Below are 17568 nucleotides of genomic sequence, written 5' to 3' on the forward strand. Positions count from 1 at the left end.
AGGTCCCAGGTTTGAATCCCAGCCTGGGGTCTTTCTGCCTGTTCTTCCTGTGTATGTGTGGGATCTCTCCAGGTACAAACCAACAAAAACATGACAGATTGATCTCTCTAAATTCTCCTTTAGAGAGATGTGTGGTTGTTTGTCCTGTGTTCCTCTGTGACATAGAACCATAAGAGAAAAAAATCATTTGATCACATATTTTTTAAGTCACACATTTTACTGATCCTACAGAGTCGGGCCTCAAATCATGAGAGGAGGGTCGATTTAAGTTAGAAAATATGTATGCCTCTCAAAATAAAATTTCTATAATCAAGGTTTCTTTTACTCAGAACACATTTGACATGTGCTTCAGTCCTAAATATTCTTCTGGCCCACATGTAAATCATTACTCTGTACACACCACTAGAAAAAAAACAAAGTAGTGATGGCAGCATTATGCTGTAGAGATGCTGTTGCTCAGAATGGATAGGAAACGGAACCCATGTGTTCACACTCTGTCCTTCCAGCATCATTCCAGTGTGTTATTTACTTAAACTAAACATTAAATCCCAATAAAATACACTGACCTTTGTGGGCTTATGGTGTTATGTTAGTGTGTATATATTCAAATTGTGTGAATACTTTTCACAATAAAAGTTTCTGAAGCCATCAATACATAACTACTTAGCACAAAAAGTTCCATTTCTAAATATATTTTTTTTATTAAAGGTAAAAACACCATAACTACCATCAACATAACAAGTTGATTTGAAAATAATAATCCATTAAGCTTCATCAGCATATCCTCATGCTGATAAAAGCAGCGTGAGGAGCCCGGAAGGAATAATTTAGATAAAAAGATTTGTGCAAAGTCAAACAAAATTAGTACTGAGAACACATTGTAGTGTTACAAACAGCATGCAATACCTCCAAGACAACAATTTTCCAGTGGTCTTTTCAAATCAGAAGACAACCAACTGTAATCAAGACAGGTAACGCCAATAAATGGGAACAAGAACTAAAAAGCAGACAAACTTCTTAGACTTAATCAGCCAGAGTGAAAGTCAGTAGAAAAAGATTCCAAAGTCGCCTTTTCCATTCCATTTGAACTGATTCTCCTGAACAGAAACAAAGATTTGATGCTCCATCAGATCCTGGACCGCTCGGCTGCAGGACACTTCCTTGCTTCTACTCAGCTGACGACCGAACTGCCACTTCCTGCCGGCGGCAGCACCAGCAGCATCGCCGTCACTGCTGACTGCTGACTCCAGCTGGGACCCAGCAGAGTCTGACTTTGCTGCTGTCAGCTCTGGAGGAGCCTCCTGCTGCTGGTCGTCAGCGCTTTGCATCGCTGGGTCTTCTGGGGACAAACAGAAGAACTACAGATGAGCTAACTACTGATTCTACCAAGATAACCATCAGAGCATCAAGCACAATGAGAGCTGCTGACCTTCACCCTCACAGGACTGGACCCTCTGCTCCTCTCCAGTACCCGGTTTAACCAGAATCACACCGTAGTCCTCATTGTTGTGGATGATATTGTTTTCCATGGTGATGGATGGCATCCCATCCAGCTCATTGGCAAAGTCCTGCATGTCCACACATGCACACACATCATATGGACCATACTTTTGAAAAGAAAACTTACATTAGAAAGCAGAGATTCAGTGCTACAGAAAGAAAACCTATCAGCCTGACATAGAATACCAAATGCCTCAGAAATAAGAGATCACGTGAAATAGCACCACCTTCTGGAAAATGCAGCAACGTTACCTGACCTAAAACTGAAATAACTTTATCTGTTGTACCCAGGACTCCTCAAATGGCACCTTTTGCTATTCAATAATGAGTTAATCAAAAAAAATATAAACCTTGCATCTGTTAGAAATTTAAGGTTAGGAGGATTTTAGCTTTAGCTGCAGATGCATCCTTAGCTACAAATGAAATGTTCACTAAAGGAAATCTGCTGCTGTATTTTAGGAAATATGTATTCTTTATTATTATTTTTATAAAAGTAGATTGTTTAGATGCATATTTTAATGAATTTCTAATACTGCATAAAAGACTTAAATGGTTAAACAAAAAATCTACCAAATGTGCCAATTTCTTTCTCTTATTAATAATCGATAGAATAATAAATTACTAAAATAATTAGTAGCAGCTCTATTGTGAATACATGCTGAAGGAAAATGATTAATCCTAATCTCTGAAAAAATCTTTGAGAAATATAAAACCATGGCATACCTCAGTGAAGCCCCTCCCCCCGACCTTCTTCAAATCAGATAAATTGATGTCAAACGTTTGTGCTACATTTGTACAGTAAAACATTTTGTTTGTGGCGCTTCCAACCAGGCCCCCACTTTTACAAAATCAAGATGACCTTTAAACTTTCATAACTTCAAAGCCAAAGCAGCATAAACAAAAATTATTGCTGCACAGACGTAGTCGAAATGACTGACACCAGTTTTATCTTATTTGAAGATGGTAGGGGGGCTGGTTGACCTTTCATGACCTCTGGAAGCATTTCTTAGTATCTATAAAATGATAGCGGCACAAACGGAAATTTTTGCTGCACAAGCGTTTGTCACCAATTTTGTCTGATTTGAAAGAGGTGCATGGCATTTGTGGGGGGTTTTTTCTGTGTGTGTTCTAGTTCAAATAATTCATTTATGCTTCAACACACACACATACACACTTTGGTCAACACCAGTTGTAAAACTATTAACAGCACATTTCAACAGGTTGCAGGATTTTGTTTGAATAAGTTTTTTTCTTTTAGGCTGAAAGTCGGCAGGAGTCGTGACACCTCACCTTGATCAGGACTCCGTCCTTACAGTGATGGATGCTATTACTGACCAGACTGGAAATGCTGCCAGGATAAATCTCAACACCTGCCCCCTGCACAGACACATGACTGACATCATCAAGATCAGCCAATCATCAAACAGCAAAAAACAGAGTTTGTGACATGGAAGCCGTCTGTTTAACAAAGACAAGCAGGAGCAGGGGGCTTCCTGTGTGATTGGTGTGTGCTGTCCGAACCTTGGAGCCATACAGGTCACACATGTTCATGGTGAAGCGGGCAGATGTCTGCACAATCACGCCGGTAGTGTCACACTGCAGCACACAGTTCTCCATGTTCAGAGTGCCCTGACGTACACCTGGTCATCAATCGACAAGGAAGATTCAGCACTTTAAACATCACAGGCGTCAGGGCAAGTGACACGTAAGATTACTGCTGATGGAAAATCCATCTTTTTAGTTTTGATGTTTGTTCTGCAAAAAATAATCAATCAGGCTAATTGAATAACAATGCTGACAGATTACTCAGTATTATTAAAATCCAAATAATAGAAATAGTTTAATGCTTGTAATATGAAGGATATTACATATTTTTAATTTGCAGTGCTACTATTTACACTGGAAGAGTAACCAGCTAATGTTAGGTGGATTAGCTAATATCTATTAACTGGCAAATTAATCAGGCCATCTGCTGGAGTAGCCACTCATCTGTTTGAACTTATGTAGCTCATTGTTCATCCACTATAGTTTTAAAACAGCATTAACTTTATAAGAGTTAGTTAAACATGCTCCGTCATATTTCACTTGTAAGTAGTGTGATATTTACCTTTCAGTAGACTGGTAGTGTGATGTAATGGCTGAGGAAACTAGTTTCCTAAGAAAGGACTTTAAACTGGTGAAGAGTTTATTCCTGTTCTGAATACTAAGTGGATTTCTGCATTTGAATTTTTTCAAACAACAATTTGTACTGCTGTACAATAAATTAAGAGATTTACAGAAAACATTGACACCAATTTAGTTGTACTTCTAAAACAAAGATTCTGTTCCAATCACATTGTGGTCGTTGTTTCCGTTGTAGCAGTTTTCATGAAAACTGTATTGACAAATTTTGCACTGAAGTTTCAAGATTGTCTGTAATCTTAAACAAACTGGACTGAATGAAGTGGTAGCTTGAATATGACCTACTCACACAGAATGCCTTCAACAGCATCATGCTGGATGAACTTGATGTTGGACACTCTGACATCGGCTCCTGTGGACTCCACAAATGAGTCGCCTTTGTGTTGATTTTCAATCACAACTTCATCAGGGAATCCAAAGCCTGGTACACAAAGCAAGAGATCTATTAACACCCAGCATTCCTCTGAATGTTCAACATGTCTCAGGAAACTCTGGCTGAAACTGAAATGAACTGAAAGATACAGTTCATTTACATCCTCTAATCCCGCTACACTGATGCCAATACATAATATCCTGTGCAACCAATAGTCTTCAGTAATCACCTCTAATTTTTAATGCCCACATGTGTATCTAACAAACCTGTGAGGTTTTATACAGAACATTATTGAACAGACAGCAACATGAGGACCAACAAACACAGCAGCAGGTCAAGGAGAACGCTGTGGGTTAGGTTCTAAAACAATATATATGATCCAATATCAATATCTGTATCAATCCCAATATTGAAAAATTCTAAATGGTACTGTTGAAAATGTGCCCAATCCATAAGGGCAGATCTATTAATTCTAACTCTATTCTAAACAACATCTAGCTTTATTGTTTAGCATTATATTTAGAATTCCTAACAGCATTTCTCAAAACATCAGTGTTCACATCAACATGGAGCTGGATCTTCTTAAGGGAACGATCGTCTAAAAGTGCTTTTCCAACCACACAATGTGTTTTCTTACCTTCAACAGTGATGGAGTCTGGTATGAAGATGGAGCTGCTGACTCTGTAAGTTCCTGGAAGAATGATGACCATGTCACCCTGATGACAGGAATCCACGGCTGACACTGGATCTCTATGGAACTGCAAGACATCAAACCGTTCATCCTCTCAAAGTGGATAGACTGCCCTCGTGTGTGTGTAGGTGTGTGTGCGTGTGTGTGTGTTTGTGTGAGGATAGCAGCACAAACTGTTTAGTACAGAGATGGAGAGTTGATGATATGGGCTTTGCTTTGGCCTTTCTATTGACCATAAACTAATCTGTAAACAAAGCATTCTACATTCAAAAGTGGGCTGATCTGCTCAAAAGCTAAAGCGTGGGACCAATTCATCAATATAATGACCTCAGACAGGGCTAAAATGATTCATTAGATTAATGATGATGAATCGATTACTGAAATCATCGTCTTAAAAAAGACATTAGCTAAAGAAAGCCAAATTAAGCCAAATTTTCTTCAAACCTTAAGCCAAAACTCATTAAGTGGCAGTTTTAGCATCTGAAAAAAAATCTGTTAAGCATCTTTTGCAATATAATTATTAATCCATTAATCCAAAAACTCTCACCATATCAGCCACACCATACTGACGTTCAGTCTAGCAGAAAGGACAGAGCTTTTCTCATGTTGATGTTAGAAGGAGTTTTAGCTGCAGATGCTTCCTTTACTACAAATGATCGAGTGTTCTCTAAGGAAAAGCTGTTATTGCAGTTTAGGCAATGAAATGTTTCCTGTTTTATTTAAAATTAATTAAATTAGTTATTTAAGTGCCATTTTTAAAATTCCTTACATGCCATAAGGACACTACTGTCTACATGGACTTATTGACTTGCAGGTAAGTGTTTTCGAGTGACATTTAAGGGGTTATTGTATTCCTATTATTGTATAAAAAAGACTTAAGTGGCTAGATTAAAAAAATCTGCAGAATGAGAATTTTTTAAATCTGATTAATCATTAAAATCGACAACTAGAATAATTGTTAGCTGCAGCCCTAATCCCAACCACAGCTAATCTACAGCAGAATGAGTGAAGAAGTTGATTTAAATGGTCAAATCAGAAGTGAGCTGGGTCAACCTTTCTAAACTTCCTGTGTTTAAACCACAGCATCTGACCCTGCTATGCTGTCAGCATGTGTGTGCTCTCACCTGGATCTCTGTGTCATCAGAGGAGCTGAGCGGTAGGAGGCGTGCAGTGAGGAGAGACTGCAGCTGGATGGTGTTGCAGCTGGCCGTTACCACGTGAACCACCTTCACACCGGACGCTCTAAGTCCACGACTCTGCACACACTGCCGCCTGGAGCTGCCTTTGTAGGCCAGCACATACCTGGACAGGTGCAGAGGGAAGTCAGGGGTTTGTTGTGTACGAGTGAGGGAGAGAGACAGCGAGGGACAGTGAGGGACAGTGAGGGACAGTGAGGGACACACCTCAGCAGGGGGTTCTCGATGATCTGCAGTTTGCGTTTAAATGTTTCCAGCTGGTCGTAGAGCTTCAGGCCCTCCACCATGGACACATTGTCTATCTCTGAGTCTGAATCGGCGCTCAGTCCGCCACGCAGCTCTGAAAACTGCTGGAAGCACTGGGAGCAGCTCTGCAGCAAGGACTGGTACTCTGCCACCAGGCCAGCTGGGACTCTGTCTTCCAGGATGTCATAGTAGCTGCAAGAGGACATCAGCATCAACTAGGGCTGGACAACAAACCAATAACAAAATATATATGTGATCTATATCAACAGATAATATGTCTGATAGAATTTTTCATAATTTCACTGAACTCCAATCCAAAACCACACAGCATTCTGAGCAGAAGAAAAGCTAGGAATGACGAGCTAAGCAAAGTTGGTGGCATCAACTAACTAACTCACTCACTCTTTGGTTACCTAGCAACAACCTGTTGATCAACATACATGGTAGCAGTTTCTTGTTTTGCTATGGTGCCTCATAAAACTGAAAACTGTGGCTAAAACAGGAAAGATCACATCACCAGTTTGGGGGTATATTTCAAATATTAAAAAAATAAAACTAATTATCCATTTTGACTGATATAGAATGCTTATATCGCAAAACGTTTTTCAGTCATATTGTCCAGTCTGAGCATCGACCTTCACATTCCAGAAGTTCAAGTTCTGCTTACAGTCTGAGACGAGGTTCCACACAACGAACAAAGTAGTCAAAGTCATCGTTCTCATCCTCTTCATCCCACTGCCTCCAGATGTGTTTGTAGAAAAACCTGCAGACACGAGAAGACTCTTAGTATTGTTCTGCAGTACATCAGTCAGATCCAATTCAGAGCACCCTACCTTAAGTGCTCAAGAGTGAGCGCCGTCTGGTCAAAGTCCCCCGACTCATTGTAGAGGACCTGCAGCTCCAGCAGGGGAACTTTGTGCTGAGTCGCCTCCAGCAGAGAATTAAAGGATTCCTCTGTTATCTCACAGCTTCTGATTTCACACTGCAGAGGCAGCACCAGCTTCACACATGCCTTGAGGTCGTTCAGGTCCAGATCTCGCACCTGAACTCACCAACAGAATCCCACAAACATGACTGTTAGCAGCTCATTTAGACGGCTCATTTAGCCGTCTAAATGAGCTGCTCCTACCTCCACCACCACATCAAAGACGTCAGTGCTCCACAGAGCCAACCAGTCACACGGCTCCATCGCCTTGTCCAGGTAGTCTGCTGTGAAGGCCTTCACCTCTGAGGGCTTACAGTCTCCTGCACATCAACAAACATGTGGCATTAAATAACTAAGAAACATGGCGGCCAGACTGTGGTGGTGTCAGAGTTACCCAGCATGTAGTCCTGATACGCCTTAAACCTCTCGTAGAACAGCAGGCTGCCGGTCTGGAAGGTGTCAGGCAGACTGGAGCTTCCACCTCTGTGCTGCTCGCATCTCTGCAGCTGAGTCCCAGACTTCTCACTGCTGAAATGATCTGTGCCACTGTCGTCATCACTGTCCTCTCCACTGTCCTCATTTAGACTCAGGGCTGTGGAGGGCGAATCACATTCATTTCATTTTCATTTAATTCATTTGTTTATTTAATTTATTTATAACTTAAAATGAGGATGTCACATAAAAGCAGGCAAAAGTTTTGAATGAAGAGTATTTTGAAGAAAAATACTCTGCTTCCCCTTCTCTCAAAAGTCAATTCACATAAACAACTTAACATCAATCAACCATCAATATACATCTTTAATCTTTATGATCATCACTATGCTACCACAAAAAATTGAGATAAGATTCTAGGTCTATATTTCACACCCATATCAACATGACTTAAATAATTTAGACTTTGCAATTTGCTGGCTTGAAATTGACCTCTACTCTTTCCAACACTGCCCTTCAGCTCATCATTGCAACAATGCTCCTCAAATGAGATGCTTACAGGTGTTCTTAGGAAGCTTTGAAGCTAATATAATGAGCTCAGAAGATGTGCAGTTCTACCATGTGTTTACTAATTGCTGCTGCTGCTAGTCTGGAGGAGTAGCCTGCCCCCCTTACCCCCCTCACAGAGGGGGTCGGAAACTGGGATTGGGGACTTTGATTGGAGGACAAATGATTAGGAACCTCTGAATGGCTAACAGGGGAAATTAGAGGATTTCTCAAACATGCATGAAAGAATCAAAGTGGCAATCCAAATTTGTTTTTGATGAGGGAATAACATTCTAAAAAGCTCAAATATAGTCACTTTTACAATACTCTACAGTGTTAGAGGAGAGGACAGTTGAACCGTTTGTCATCGTGGACATTGCCAAGCACCTCTACACACTGGATTTGCTCCTCCCCAAATCCAGAACAAACAGACTCAGAAACTGCTTAGTCCTAAATGGCATGATGGTGGGGGCTGTGGGGGGGCAGAAGATGTACAGGAGGACTGAAACAACCGGACAGTCAACATTACTGAATGTGTAATAGATCACGTGACGTGCAATAACCTGTGTAATGGGCAAATCCTACTGCTAGATTTCATATTTTCCTTTTGTTTTATTTATGTTCATTTTCTATATTTTTATTGTACTTTTTTCTTTTCATATATTACTTGTCAAAGCTGTACAAAGGCAACGCTGTGAGTCGCTCAAGTTTTAACATTAATCCTATTTCCGCCAATGGATCTTAAATGTGTGAAAATAATTCCTCTGCTCTCTGTGACAACCCACTTTAAACATTGGCAATTCAATATAAGCTTTTTTTTTCTTAAAAGGGTGGACATAGCTGTTTTCTGATTCTTATTGGAGACAGTTTATAACATAAAGCACCAGGGCCACAGGGAACAGTACAGTTTGTCCTTGTGACAGAGGCATTTTGAGTGTAATGCCCTGATAGTAGTCAGTCAGTATAATGCCAAGTAAATCAGGTAAAGTCTCAAAGATACAAACATAAAAACACACAGACTAATTTAACCGTCAAGACACGATAAGTTACGTTGACTCAGTCAACCGAATCTGTCTAGCTGCTATTAGCTTAGCACTACTCGCCTTTAGTCATTTTACAGCAGAGGATTGTACCCAAGTGATTTTAACCACTTTAGTGTCTGAAAGAAACAGTGAAAGCTTTCCACAGACCTTGGGTTATATCCAACTGGCTGCGCCCCGCTCCAGGAAGACCTTCCTCTGTTTCTTCAGCTTTAACGGCAGAGTGCAAATCAACCACCACCATGTCCGACATGTCACTGACTATACACGCCATTTTCTGGTTTTCCTGCTCCATGGATGCGCTAAAAAACCAGTCTAATGCAGTTCTTAAAGGTGTTCAAATATTTCCTGATTTACAAACACTAAACTACCAGTAGCATCCACCCTGCTGCTTTCAAAATATCCCGGTCAGTGTTCTCTCTGCCAATCCGGAGCCCGAGCCAATCGTAACTCATAACACCGGGCATGCGCACAATGCTCTCGTATGCATACATATTTCTTCTCCATTTTAAAAAAGTGGAACATACATACAAAAAAGAAAAAATATATATGTTTTTTTGTTATACCAATAAAAACAATACTATTAAAATGTTTTATAACAACAAAAATACACCCGGAAGTTAATCTCCGGTGTCAAAAGTTTGAAGTGACGTGTTTCCGGAGGATCTATTTTTCTTCCTGGTTTGATGTAGCGCACTGACTGTGAATGTTAACCTCTTCTCTGGCTACTGATCCTACAGCCAGCAGTCAGGTAAAATATTGCAAAAATAATTTTATTGTCATGTAAGAATCAAGGTTTGCATTCTGTGGATCCAAACGGTGGGGATAAATTGCTAAATGTGTAAGCATTAGTATGCTAGCTGTACTCCCCGCACAATTAACTGAATTGAAGCTGTAGCTGTATCATACACAGCGGTTGTTTATTTTGGTCCATCATGCGGTCGCTGCTTAAACTGTGATTATTAAACAGTGTAGCAATGATATGTAACGCGCCAACTCTGTATTGACTGTATGGAACAATCTGACTTTTCAGAGTTGAGGAAAAAAACATAGCCTGTAGGTTCTGCTAATTTATCTCGTTGCCTCTTAGCATTTCAATTATACAAATATGTTAGAACTAAACTGCTTTTAGGAACAACTAATTTGTGGACAAATAAGAAAAATCTATATTTAAAAATTAACGTTCTGAAACGACCTATGTTAGAAAGATTAGAAATTAATATTTGTTCTATGTTTGGTGTTCAATGTTTGGCCCATAATAGTTTGGTGTTGACATAAAATAGACCACTGATGGAAAAATTACAGTACATGTTTTTATTTCTGTTTTTATTTATCAGATGTTTTAACTCTCTCTCCTGTCCTCATCAGGTTTCTTGTTCAGTCGAGTCTCAGTGATGTTATGAAGATGTCTGATCACAGAAACATCAGAGACCACGAGGATGATGATGATGTGTTAGAGCTCTCAGCCAGCGATGAATCTGAGCCTGAAGAAGCACCAAGAGAGGCTCCGTTTGACCCAGAGCTGGATCACAGCGATGAAGACGGGGAGGCGATGACCTCTGCTTCACCTTCTGCTCCCGCAGCACAGAGTTCTTTCAGCCTGAGCGGAGCGAGTTCAGGCTTCTCATTCCGCAGCCGCAGCATCTTTGACTGCCTGGACAGTGTAGAGAAGCGCTCTGTCACCCCGCGGAACCAAGGGAACTCAGCAGAAAGCAGGAAGACGAGCCATCCTCCTTCCACTTCTCCCATACCACAGAAAAAGAAAGGCGTTCCAGACTATCTGGTGCACCCCGAGCGATGGACACGCTACAGCCTGGAGGATGTGGCTGAGAGCAGCGATCAAGATAACAGGAGAGCAGCTCACCAGTTCCTGTCTAGTCTGCATCAGGAGACAAAAAGTGATCTTCGCTGTGACGTCCAGGAGAGGATGATCTTCTCCAGACCAAAGCGGCTCTCGAAAGAGCAGGTGGCTGTGCAGTTGCCACCTGATCTGCAGGGAAAGGAGAAGGAGTTACAGCTGAGTCACCTGGCTGAGGAGGATGAGGATAATGAAGGTAGAGAAAGAGCGGAGGTTGGAGATACAACAGAAAAATCAAAACATGGAAAGAAAAATACAGAGAAAAGCATGGGTGAACCTGTGGCTCTGGAAGAGGAGAAGTTAGGTGAGTCCAAGGTTAACTTCACCTCCTTCAGGAAGACTATGGCAAAGAACTACAGAAGAAATTCTGGAGAAAAAGAGGACTGACTCTGAATGGATGCAATACTAAAGGTTTTCTGACCTGTCAGACAGCAGTACTCCCTCTGCACAGAACTTCCATTCCATCCATTCATTTCTTGGGTGGGACACGCATGATGGATTCATGAGATGATTTTACATTATTTAGAGGAAAACTAAGAATCCTCATTTCTTGTTTTTACAAATGAAGTAAAGCGATAAGAAACTTCATTGTTTTAAGCATCTGTAATTGGTGTAGAGTAATTCCAGCCAGATTTGACCTGTCCTTGTCCTAGTCCTAGTACTTAGAAAAAGGATTTAAAATGTTTTTTTTTCAAAGTAGAATAAAAGTTTCTAAATTTTTTTTCTACAAGTTTCTACATCAATAAAAATAAAAGTTTTCCACAAGCTGTTTTAAAAAGAAAATCTGTTTAGTGTACAACAACTCAGTTCAAGTTTGAGAAAAAAAATGTGTCTAAAATGGAGCCCAGATTTAGTAGAATGGTGTGAAAGCACATAGAATGTAAGGAATCAGGTATCAACACCAGAACTGCTGCCAGATGTAGTTTACAGTCATGTTGCCTCACAGGTTTTACAAATCATTCACATCTCCTGTCAGCATATGAGCTTTTCCCTGCAGATTGCCCAGAATGCTTCCAGTGAAAATGTTTGAGAGGCTTCTTCAATGCTCAGTTAACTGAGAGTTATCAGTTTATCATCAGTGTAACTAGGCAACTCAAGAACTACTTCATTTTTTACTCTAAATTAAGACTTAGAGTCTTAAGTCTTGATTTTACAAGATGAAGTTGTGCAAACAGACCTTCTTAGACAGGCCACCTCAGTATTACATTGTCAGAAGTGAGTTCTCTGATTCTTCCTGCAGCAAAAGTGGGAAAACAGGTTTGGTTACTATTGGTGTTACAAGGGATTTGTTAAATGAACTCCCTCTTATGGGACAGACAGATACCTCACACCCAGGGTGAGCTGCTCTCAACACCTGCCTTTTAAATGTCCACCTGATGCTCCACCAAAACTGCTTCTAGAGATAGAAATGTGAGTGGGAAGACAGACATACCTGGCTGTACAGCATCAGTGAGGATGAATACAAGACGAATTTTAAAATGGATCAGGAGACAAACATGCAGAAGATGGCAGCATCAGTGTCAGAGTTCTTCATCCCCAGTCATCCTCTAAGGCTGATATGATGAAACGTGTTATGACTGAGTCAGTTTTCTATTACTGACTTTTCAATAAGATTGAAAAGTTCATTTATTTCAGTAAATACGTCACTAGGTGAAGCACATTATATGGATCAATTATATGGATCAATTATAATGATCCATATTATAAAAATGACTAATGACTTTCATTAGTCATTTGCTTATGACTAATGAAAACACATTTAAAAATTAGACCAAAAACATTTTATTACAGAAATGTGGGCTTAATTAAAAATATGTTTAATATCTGTTGTTCTTTTTAAAAGGTACTTTTACTCAAATGAGATTCATTTAAATTCTATTTTTTAATTTAATGAATATGACAGGTACTTAAAAAAAGAAGTGATGTACATGTCTAATTTGGTTGTTGCAGGCCCAACCAACTGAACAAATATAGACTGACAGCCTGATATTTCTATCTAAATATCCTTTTTTATTTAAACGTTATGTAATGTTTTTTTTTTTTTTCAATGAGGGTTTTTTGTTATGAGTTATATTCATCAAAATGACAAGAAAGAAAGCCTTGAAACATTTCAATGTTTGAATAATGGAACACTTTCTGAAATGAGTGAATAGGTTGGTCTTGTAATTATTGATCAGTTTACATTAGGTCTCTTCAAAAGTGATTTGATCACTGCAGTTTTCAGGGCAGCTGGAAAAAATCCACAAAGGAGGGTAAATATTTACTATCTGGGCAAGGTTGAGAAAAATAGTGTGTAAGGAACTTATTGTGGTAATTTAGTTTTATTCTACTGTTACAAAGAATCTCCTATAGAAGGGGAATTTTGTTCAAGTTTTCCTTACTTGTTGTGTTTAATGCCTCTGTTCATTTTTTTAATATCTATGAGAAAAGTTAATATTTCCATGTAAAAATCCAAAGGTTTCAATAATAAAGTAGTTACATCATCTATATGCTGAAGAGGAGTTAAGTGTCAGAATAACAGCTGTGTTCCACAATGTATCTGTTTCTGTCTAATGTTTGCATATCACTGGGATTCATATCACTTCCCTTTTCCTTATTTGTTGAGTTTATTACAGAAGCTGTAAAAGGGAAGGATATTCTGCTCTTGACAGTCCAGGATTTGTCTCAGTGTAAACATGTGCTGAAAGAGCTTTTAAAGTGATATATTTGTTTTATACTGTAACTATTTATAAAACTATAGTAGTCTGCTGTGTTGTGACAAAGAAGCTAAGCTTATTTACTCATTGCAGTGCTCTGGATTTCTGGCTTTTTATTTAATGTATAGTTCCTTTTAAATCTTTTCCTTGTAATTTTTCTGGTTATTGAAAATTACCATTTTGGGTAGTTATTAATTATGCTATGATTAAAAAAAAACTCTCCAAGTTAGACTTCACCGGTAACTGATGAGCCAGCACTGGTAAATTATGAGGAGACTGCTCACTTGAGTTAGCTTTGAACATGCTGGTTTCTAGCATGCGGGGGACGGTCACCCACTGGATTACCTACTGTCCCTGCTGTTCATTACCATGGATAAGATAGTGTTAGCATTGAAGAGACTTTCAATGCATGTGTTGCCTTGATAGAATTTACAAGATTACAATCCAACCTCATATCAGGTATTAACATATGTACACAAGTTGAAGTTCTCTGACTCTGAGAAAACATTTTGTTGGAAGTATAATTAATGTTAAATAAGAATTTTACAAATTATAAACTGGATTTCAAGTATTCAGCTTTTAGTGAGGAATAATGTAGTTTGTAGAGTATAAGTATTGAAGTTTTTAGACTAGAACAGATTAAAGCCCTTTAGCAATTTCTTGAACCCTCACAGACTCTTAACTGAATTGAGATCTGGACTCTGATTTTCATGTCTAATAGGTTTGTGACTAACCTGAAGATGTGATTTGGGTCATAATCTGAAATTATGACCCAAATCACATCTTTGGGTTATTTTAACATTACCCTGTTAAAATAACTCAGAAATAATCCAAATAGCCTGGACGTATTTTTTTTCTTTTGTTTCTTCTTACGGAAAGTTTCTGTTTATATCAGATGGAAATAGATGGAAAGCTATTCTTTTCTTTAAAAAAAAAGAAAAGAAAAGAAAACCCAGGTAAAGTGAGACTTGCAGCAGACTTTAAAATTCTTTAAAATTAAAACACACTATCCTTTTTTTTATAAACCCCTGAACACAAATGAAGTTCCCAGTTCCAGAAGCAGCAAAACAGTCACACAACATGATTGTCCCACCACAAGTTTTTCTGTGTTTAACTGGTTTCAGGGTTGAAGGTCGCTCCCTCCCCAAAACAAAAGCAAGCTCTTTGTGCTCAAAGAGCTTGATACTAGTCTAATCAGACCAAAGAACAGTTTTCCAGAACACATCACCATGTTTCAAATGTTTACGGACAAACTTTAGTCAAACACTGATGAACTGCTGTTTCAGCAATGGAGTTTTTTTGGATGGTACCTTCAAGTCCTCCATGATGAAGAGCTCTCATAATGTCTTCCTTTTCATATCAAATCCACAACAGGCCAGCTGAACAGCAATCATCTTGGCAATGACTCAGGGATCTTGTTAATATCTCTAATTACTTTTCTCTCCAAAGTTGTTGAAATCTTGAGCTTGCAGCTACATCCAGGCTTATTTGCAGCAGTTAACCTGAAGCTCATCGAGGCTGCTTTGTGGAGTGGCTGATAAGACACAGGGTTGCCAGCTCTTTCTCTACACAACTGTGGTAAACTGTTTTTTCTATGGAACATCATTTATGTCATGTCTGTAACTGTCTGACTCTTACAAAATATAAGTAAACTGATGCAGAAAACATAAAATGTTTTTTCTCAGAATTAAGACAAAATTATCATTGAGCACATCATTATCAAGACATTTCAACCATAAAACCATGAAAGACATGCTTCAAGACTAAAAACGGTTTAAATGTCAAACAGAATAATAGATTGTAATAACTACATGCTCCAGAATTTGATGTTTCTAGTTTTAAAGAGGCGACTTGCCTTGTAAATCTGTCAGTGATTCAGTCTACAGGCAGAAATAGACAGCCATTCAAACTGAGCATATAATGAAAGATGCTGAGTTTGACCTTAAAACTTATAGATGAAACTAAGTGTGCTATTCAGGAAGAGGTTGCCACACTATAACACAGAAATAAAGGTCACATCAACCTTTCTCTGCTCTGCATCAAAAGAAAAGCAAGATGTGCTCTTAAAATTAAAGCCCAAAATCACTTTCAGCCTTTTTTATTTTATTTATTTATTTTTTTACAACTAGCTCTCTATGAAATTTAAAAGAGACTATTTGAGTACAATGCCCTATAGGGTACCGATAATGATCTACAAATTTAATGTTTTTGAAAAGTAATTTAAAGAGTCTTGAAAAGTAATAACATGGCAAATTCTCTAACTTTAGATCTGCACTGGAAAACATAATGAGGTCTCTGTTCAAAAACATATTTTTCATCACAGTGGATTGTAAAATATATAAAGCTTGTTTTTATTTGAAGAATGCCTATGGAGACAGAACCATATATCATTGTACTCTCTAATGCCTATTTCAGAAATAGGCATTAGAGACATTTTGACAAAAAAAGCATTTATATCTAATTGTGGAGGTTCCCCCTTATTTGCTTTGCTAAATCCATGTGGTGACTTTTATTTTGGTCAGACACATTATTTACTACATTCTTTTGTTTGTTTTTGTAGTATTTTCTTTTTATGTAGAAATAAAACTGTAGCAAAAAAAAGAGCTACAGTTGAAAAACAGTAAAATAGCTTACAATTTAAGTCTTTCAATTTAGTTCAGTGCATGTACAGTTTTACAATCCACTAAGCAGCAGTGACACTCGGGACCGGTGAGGCACTCCAGTATCACAAATTGTCTCAATTATTAAATAAAAAAATGAAAGAGTTTACTGGGTTTCAGAAAAAAATATACTTTTTTTTATTTTTCTTGTCAACCAAGGTGACGATTGAATCAATACAATGTGTCAAAATCAAATGTTAAGGCAACGAAACCAGAGAACCGGTTCACCCACTTGTTACTATGTTCATTCTGGTATGACTGAGCCTAACTTATTTTTGAAACTCCTGAAATTCCTCTCACGTCATTTGTTTTTGAACCCCGGCCTCTATCAAAACATCACGACATTACTGTTCCGCTTTCAGCTAAACTTGACTTTATCTCTCGTGCACGTAAGGAACGACCCACCTCCACACCTCACACGCGCTCAGAGAAAGAAAAAAAAAAAACACGCGCTCAGAGCTGCATTTACCTGGCTATAGGTATGCGGAAGTGAGGGGGAGGAACAGCCTGGAGGCTTTCCAGGTTGTTTCTCTTTTCCTCGGAGTCGGGGTGTGTGTTGGTCATGGAAAGACGTCCATGGAACTGAAACTACGGCTGCTGCTGAGGGTGAAGAACGGTTTTACCTGCTGAGCTTCAATTTAAATAAATTACAGCATGTACTTCAAGAATACCGAGGTAAAAAGATTCTCCTGAGATTCAACCTTTCTTTTTGTTCAACGGCACACACAGTCCTGCCTCCTGTCCAAAGAGTGAGCTGTAAGTAACTCATGTTAAAGTAACCAAGGTGGTTTACAGTCCGGGTTTTCTGCAACTGTTCTTTGTACCGACTGGGACTTAGTTTACAAACAGGTTGATGTTTCTAAGCATCAACCTGTTTAAGTTAGTTGGGTTTTATATTGTTGGATTTAAATAACCAGCCAGAGAACAAATAGTCATTTTTAACGTCTTGTCAAATACAGAATTTGAGAAAATGTCCTGTTGTCTATGCGTTCATTTAAAGAGGCCCTTGTAATATTACCTACTTCTAATGTATTGATACTGTTGTCCCAGTAAAGTTAAAAAATAAATGTTTTCAGATGTTTTTTGTTTAAAGAGACAAAATTGTGATGTACTTGTGAGATAGTTTTTGCTTTTAAAATTATATCACCATCAGCGCTCAGTCCTATAAACATGGCATGTTTGGTATCTTTCTTAAATTATCCCTTATATGCGTCTTTGCTGAAG

General features: G+C 38.7%; 3 protein-coding genes across 5 annotated transcripts in view; 2 read left to right on the top strand and 1 right to left on the bottom strand.

Annotated features, from left to right (window-relative positions):
- Positions 1–676: 676 nt before the first annotated feature.
- LOC106925756 (SHC SH2-domain binding protein 1) lies at positions 677–9572 on the bottom strand. The gene is made up of 13 exons (XM_015000231.2): positions 9281–9572; positions 7507–7704; positions 7317–7432; positions 7021–7229; positions 6855–6950; positions 6149–6379; positions 5870–6047; positions 4692–4812; positions 3971–4102; positions 3022–3140; positions 2791–2877; positions 1430–1568; positions 677–1339 (listed from the first exon to the last, which is right to left on the bottom strand). Exons 1-13 carry the CDS (start codon positions 9423–9425, stop codon positions 1044–1046), a joined length of 2067 nt encoding a protein of 688 aa, XP_014855717.1. The 5' UTR covers positions 9426–9572; the 3' UTR covers positions 677–1043.
- A 210-nt stretch (positions 9573–9782) lies between these two features.
- Positions 9783–13475, top strand: LOC148160071 (U5 small nuclear ribonucleoprotein TSSC4-like). Its single transcript, XM_088004018.1, has 2 exons — positions 9783–9881; positions 10499–13475. The coding sequence occupies exon 2, from the start codon at positions 10530–10532 to the stop codon at positions 11373–11375; it is 846 nt and encodes a 281-aa protein (XP_087860144.1). The 5' UTR covers positions 9783–9881; positions 10499–10529; the 3' UTR covers positions 11376–13475.
- A 3356-nt stretch (positions 13476–16831) lies between these two features.
- LOC106925759 (anoctamin-9-like) overlaps positions 16832–17568 on the top strand; it is a 31943-nt gene continuing 31206 nt past the window's right edge. Inside the window, exon 1 of one of the 3 annotated variants that reach the window (XM_088004019.1) lies at positions 16832–17019. In XM_088004019.1, the coding sequence (XP_087860145.1) occupies positions 16999–17019 (21 nt within the window). In that variant the 5' untranslated portion in view covers positions 16832–16998. Of the gene's footprint in view, positions 17101–17568 lie in introns of all 3 variants that reach the window. The other 2 variants (XM_015000240.2, XM_015000239.2) reach the window with 2 other exon arrangements.

This window comes from Poecilia mexicana, unplaced genomic scaffold (assembly GCF_051168715.1).
Source record: "Poecilia mexicana isolate PSO_F unplaced genomic scaffold, ASM5116871v1 scaffold_3, whole genome shotgun sequence".
NCBI classification, from domain to species: Eukaryota; Metazoa; Chordata; class Actinopteri; order Cyprinodontiformes; family Poeciliidae; genus Poecilia; species Poecilia mexicana.

Coding starts and splice junctions, on each gene's coding strand:
- LOC106925756 (XM_015000231.2), bottom strand. CDS start 9,425: ATGGAGCAGGAAAACCAGAAAATGGCGTGTATAGTCAGTGACATGTCG. Junction 4,103..4,691: donor AGACTCCATCACTGTTGAAG/GTAAGAAAACAC, acceptor TTTGTGTACCAG/GCTTTGGATTCCCTGATGAA. Junction 2,878..3,021: donor GTGACCTGTATGGCTCCAAG/GTTCGGACAGCA, acceptor GTGTCTGTGCAG/GGGGCAGGTGTTGAGATTTA.
- LOC148160071 (XM_088004018.1), top strand. CDS start 10,530: ATGAAGATGTCTGATCACAGAAACATCAGAGACCACGAGGATGATGAT.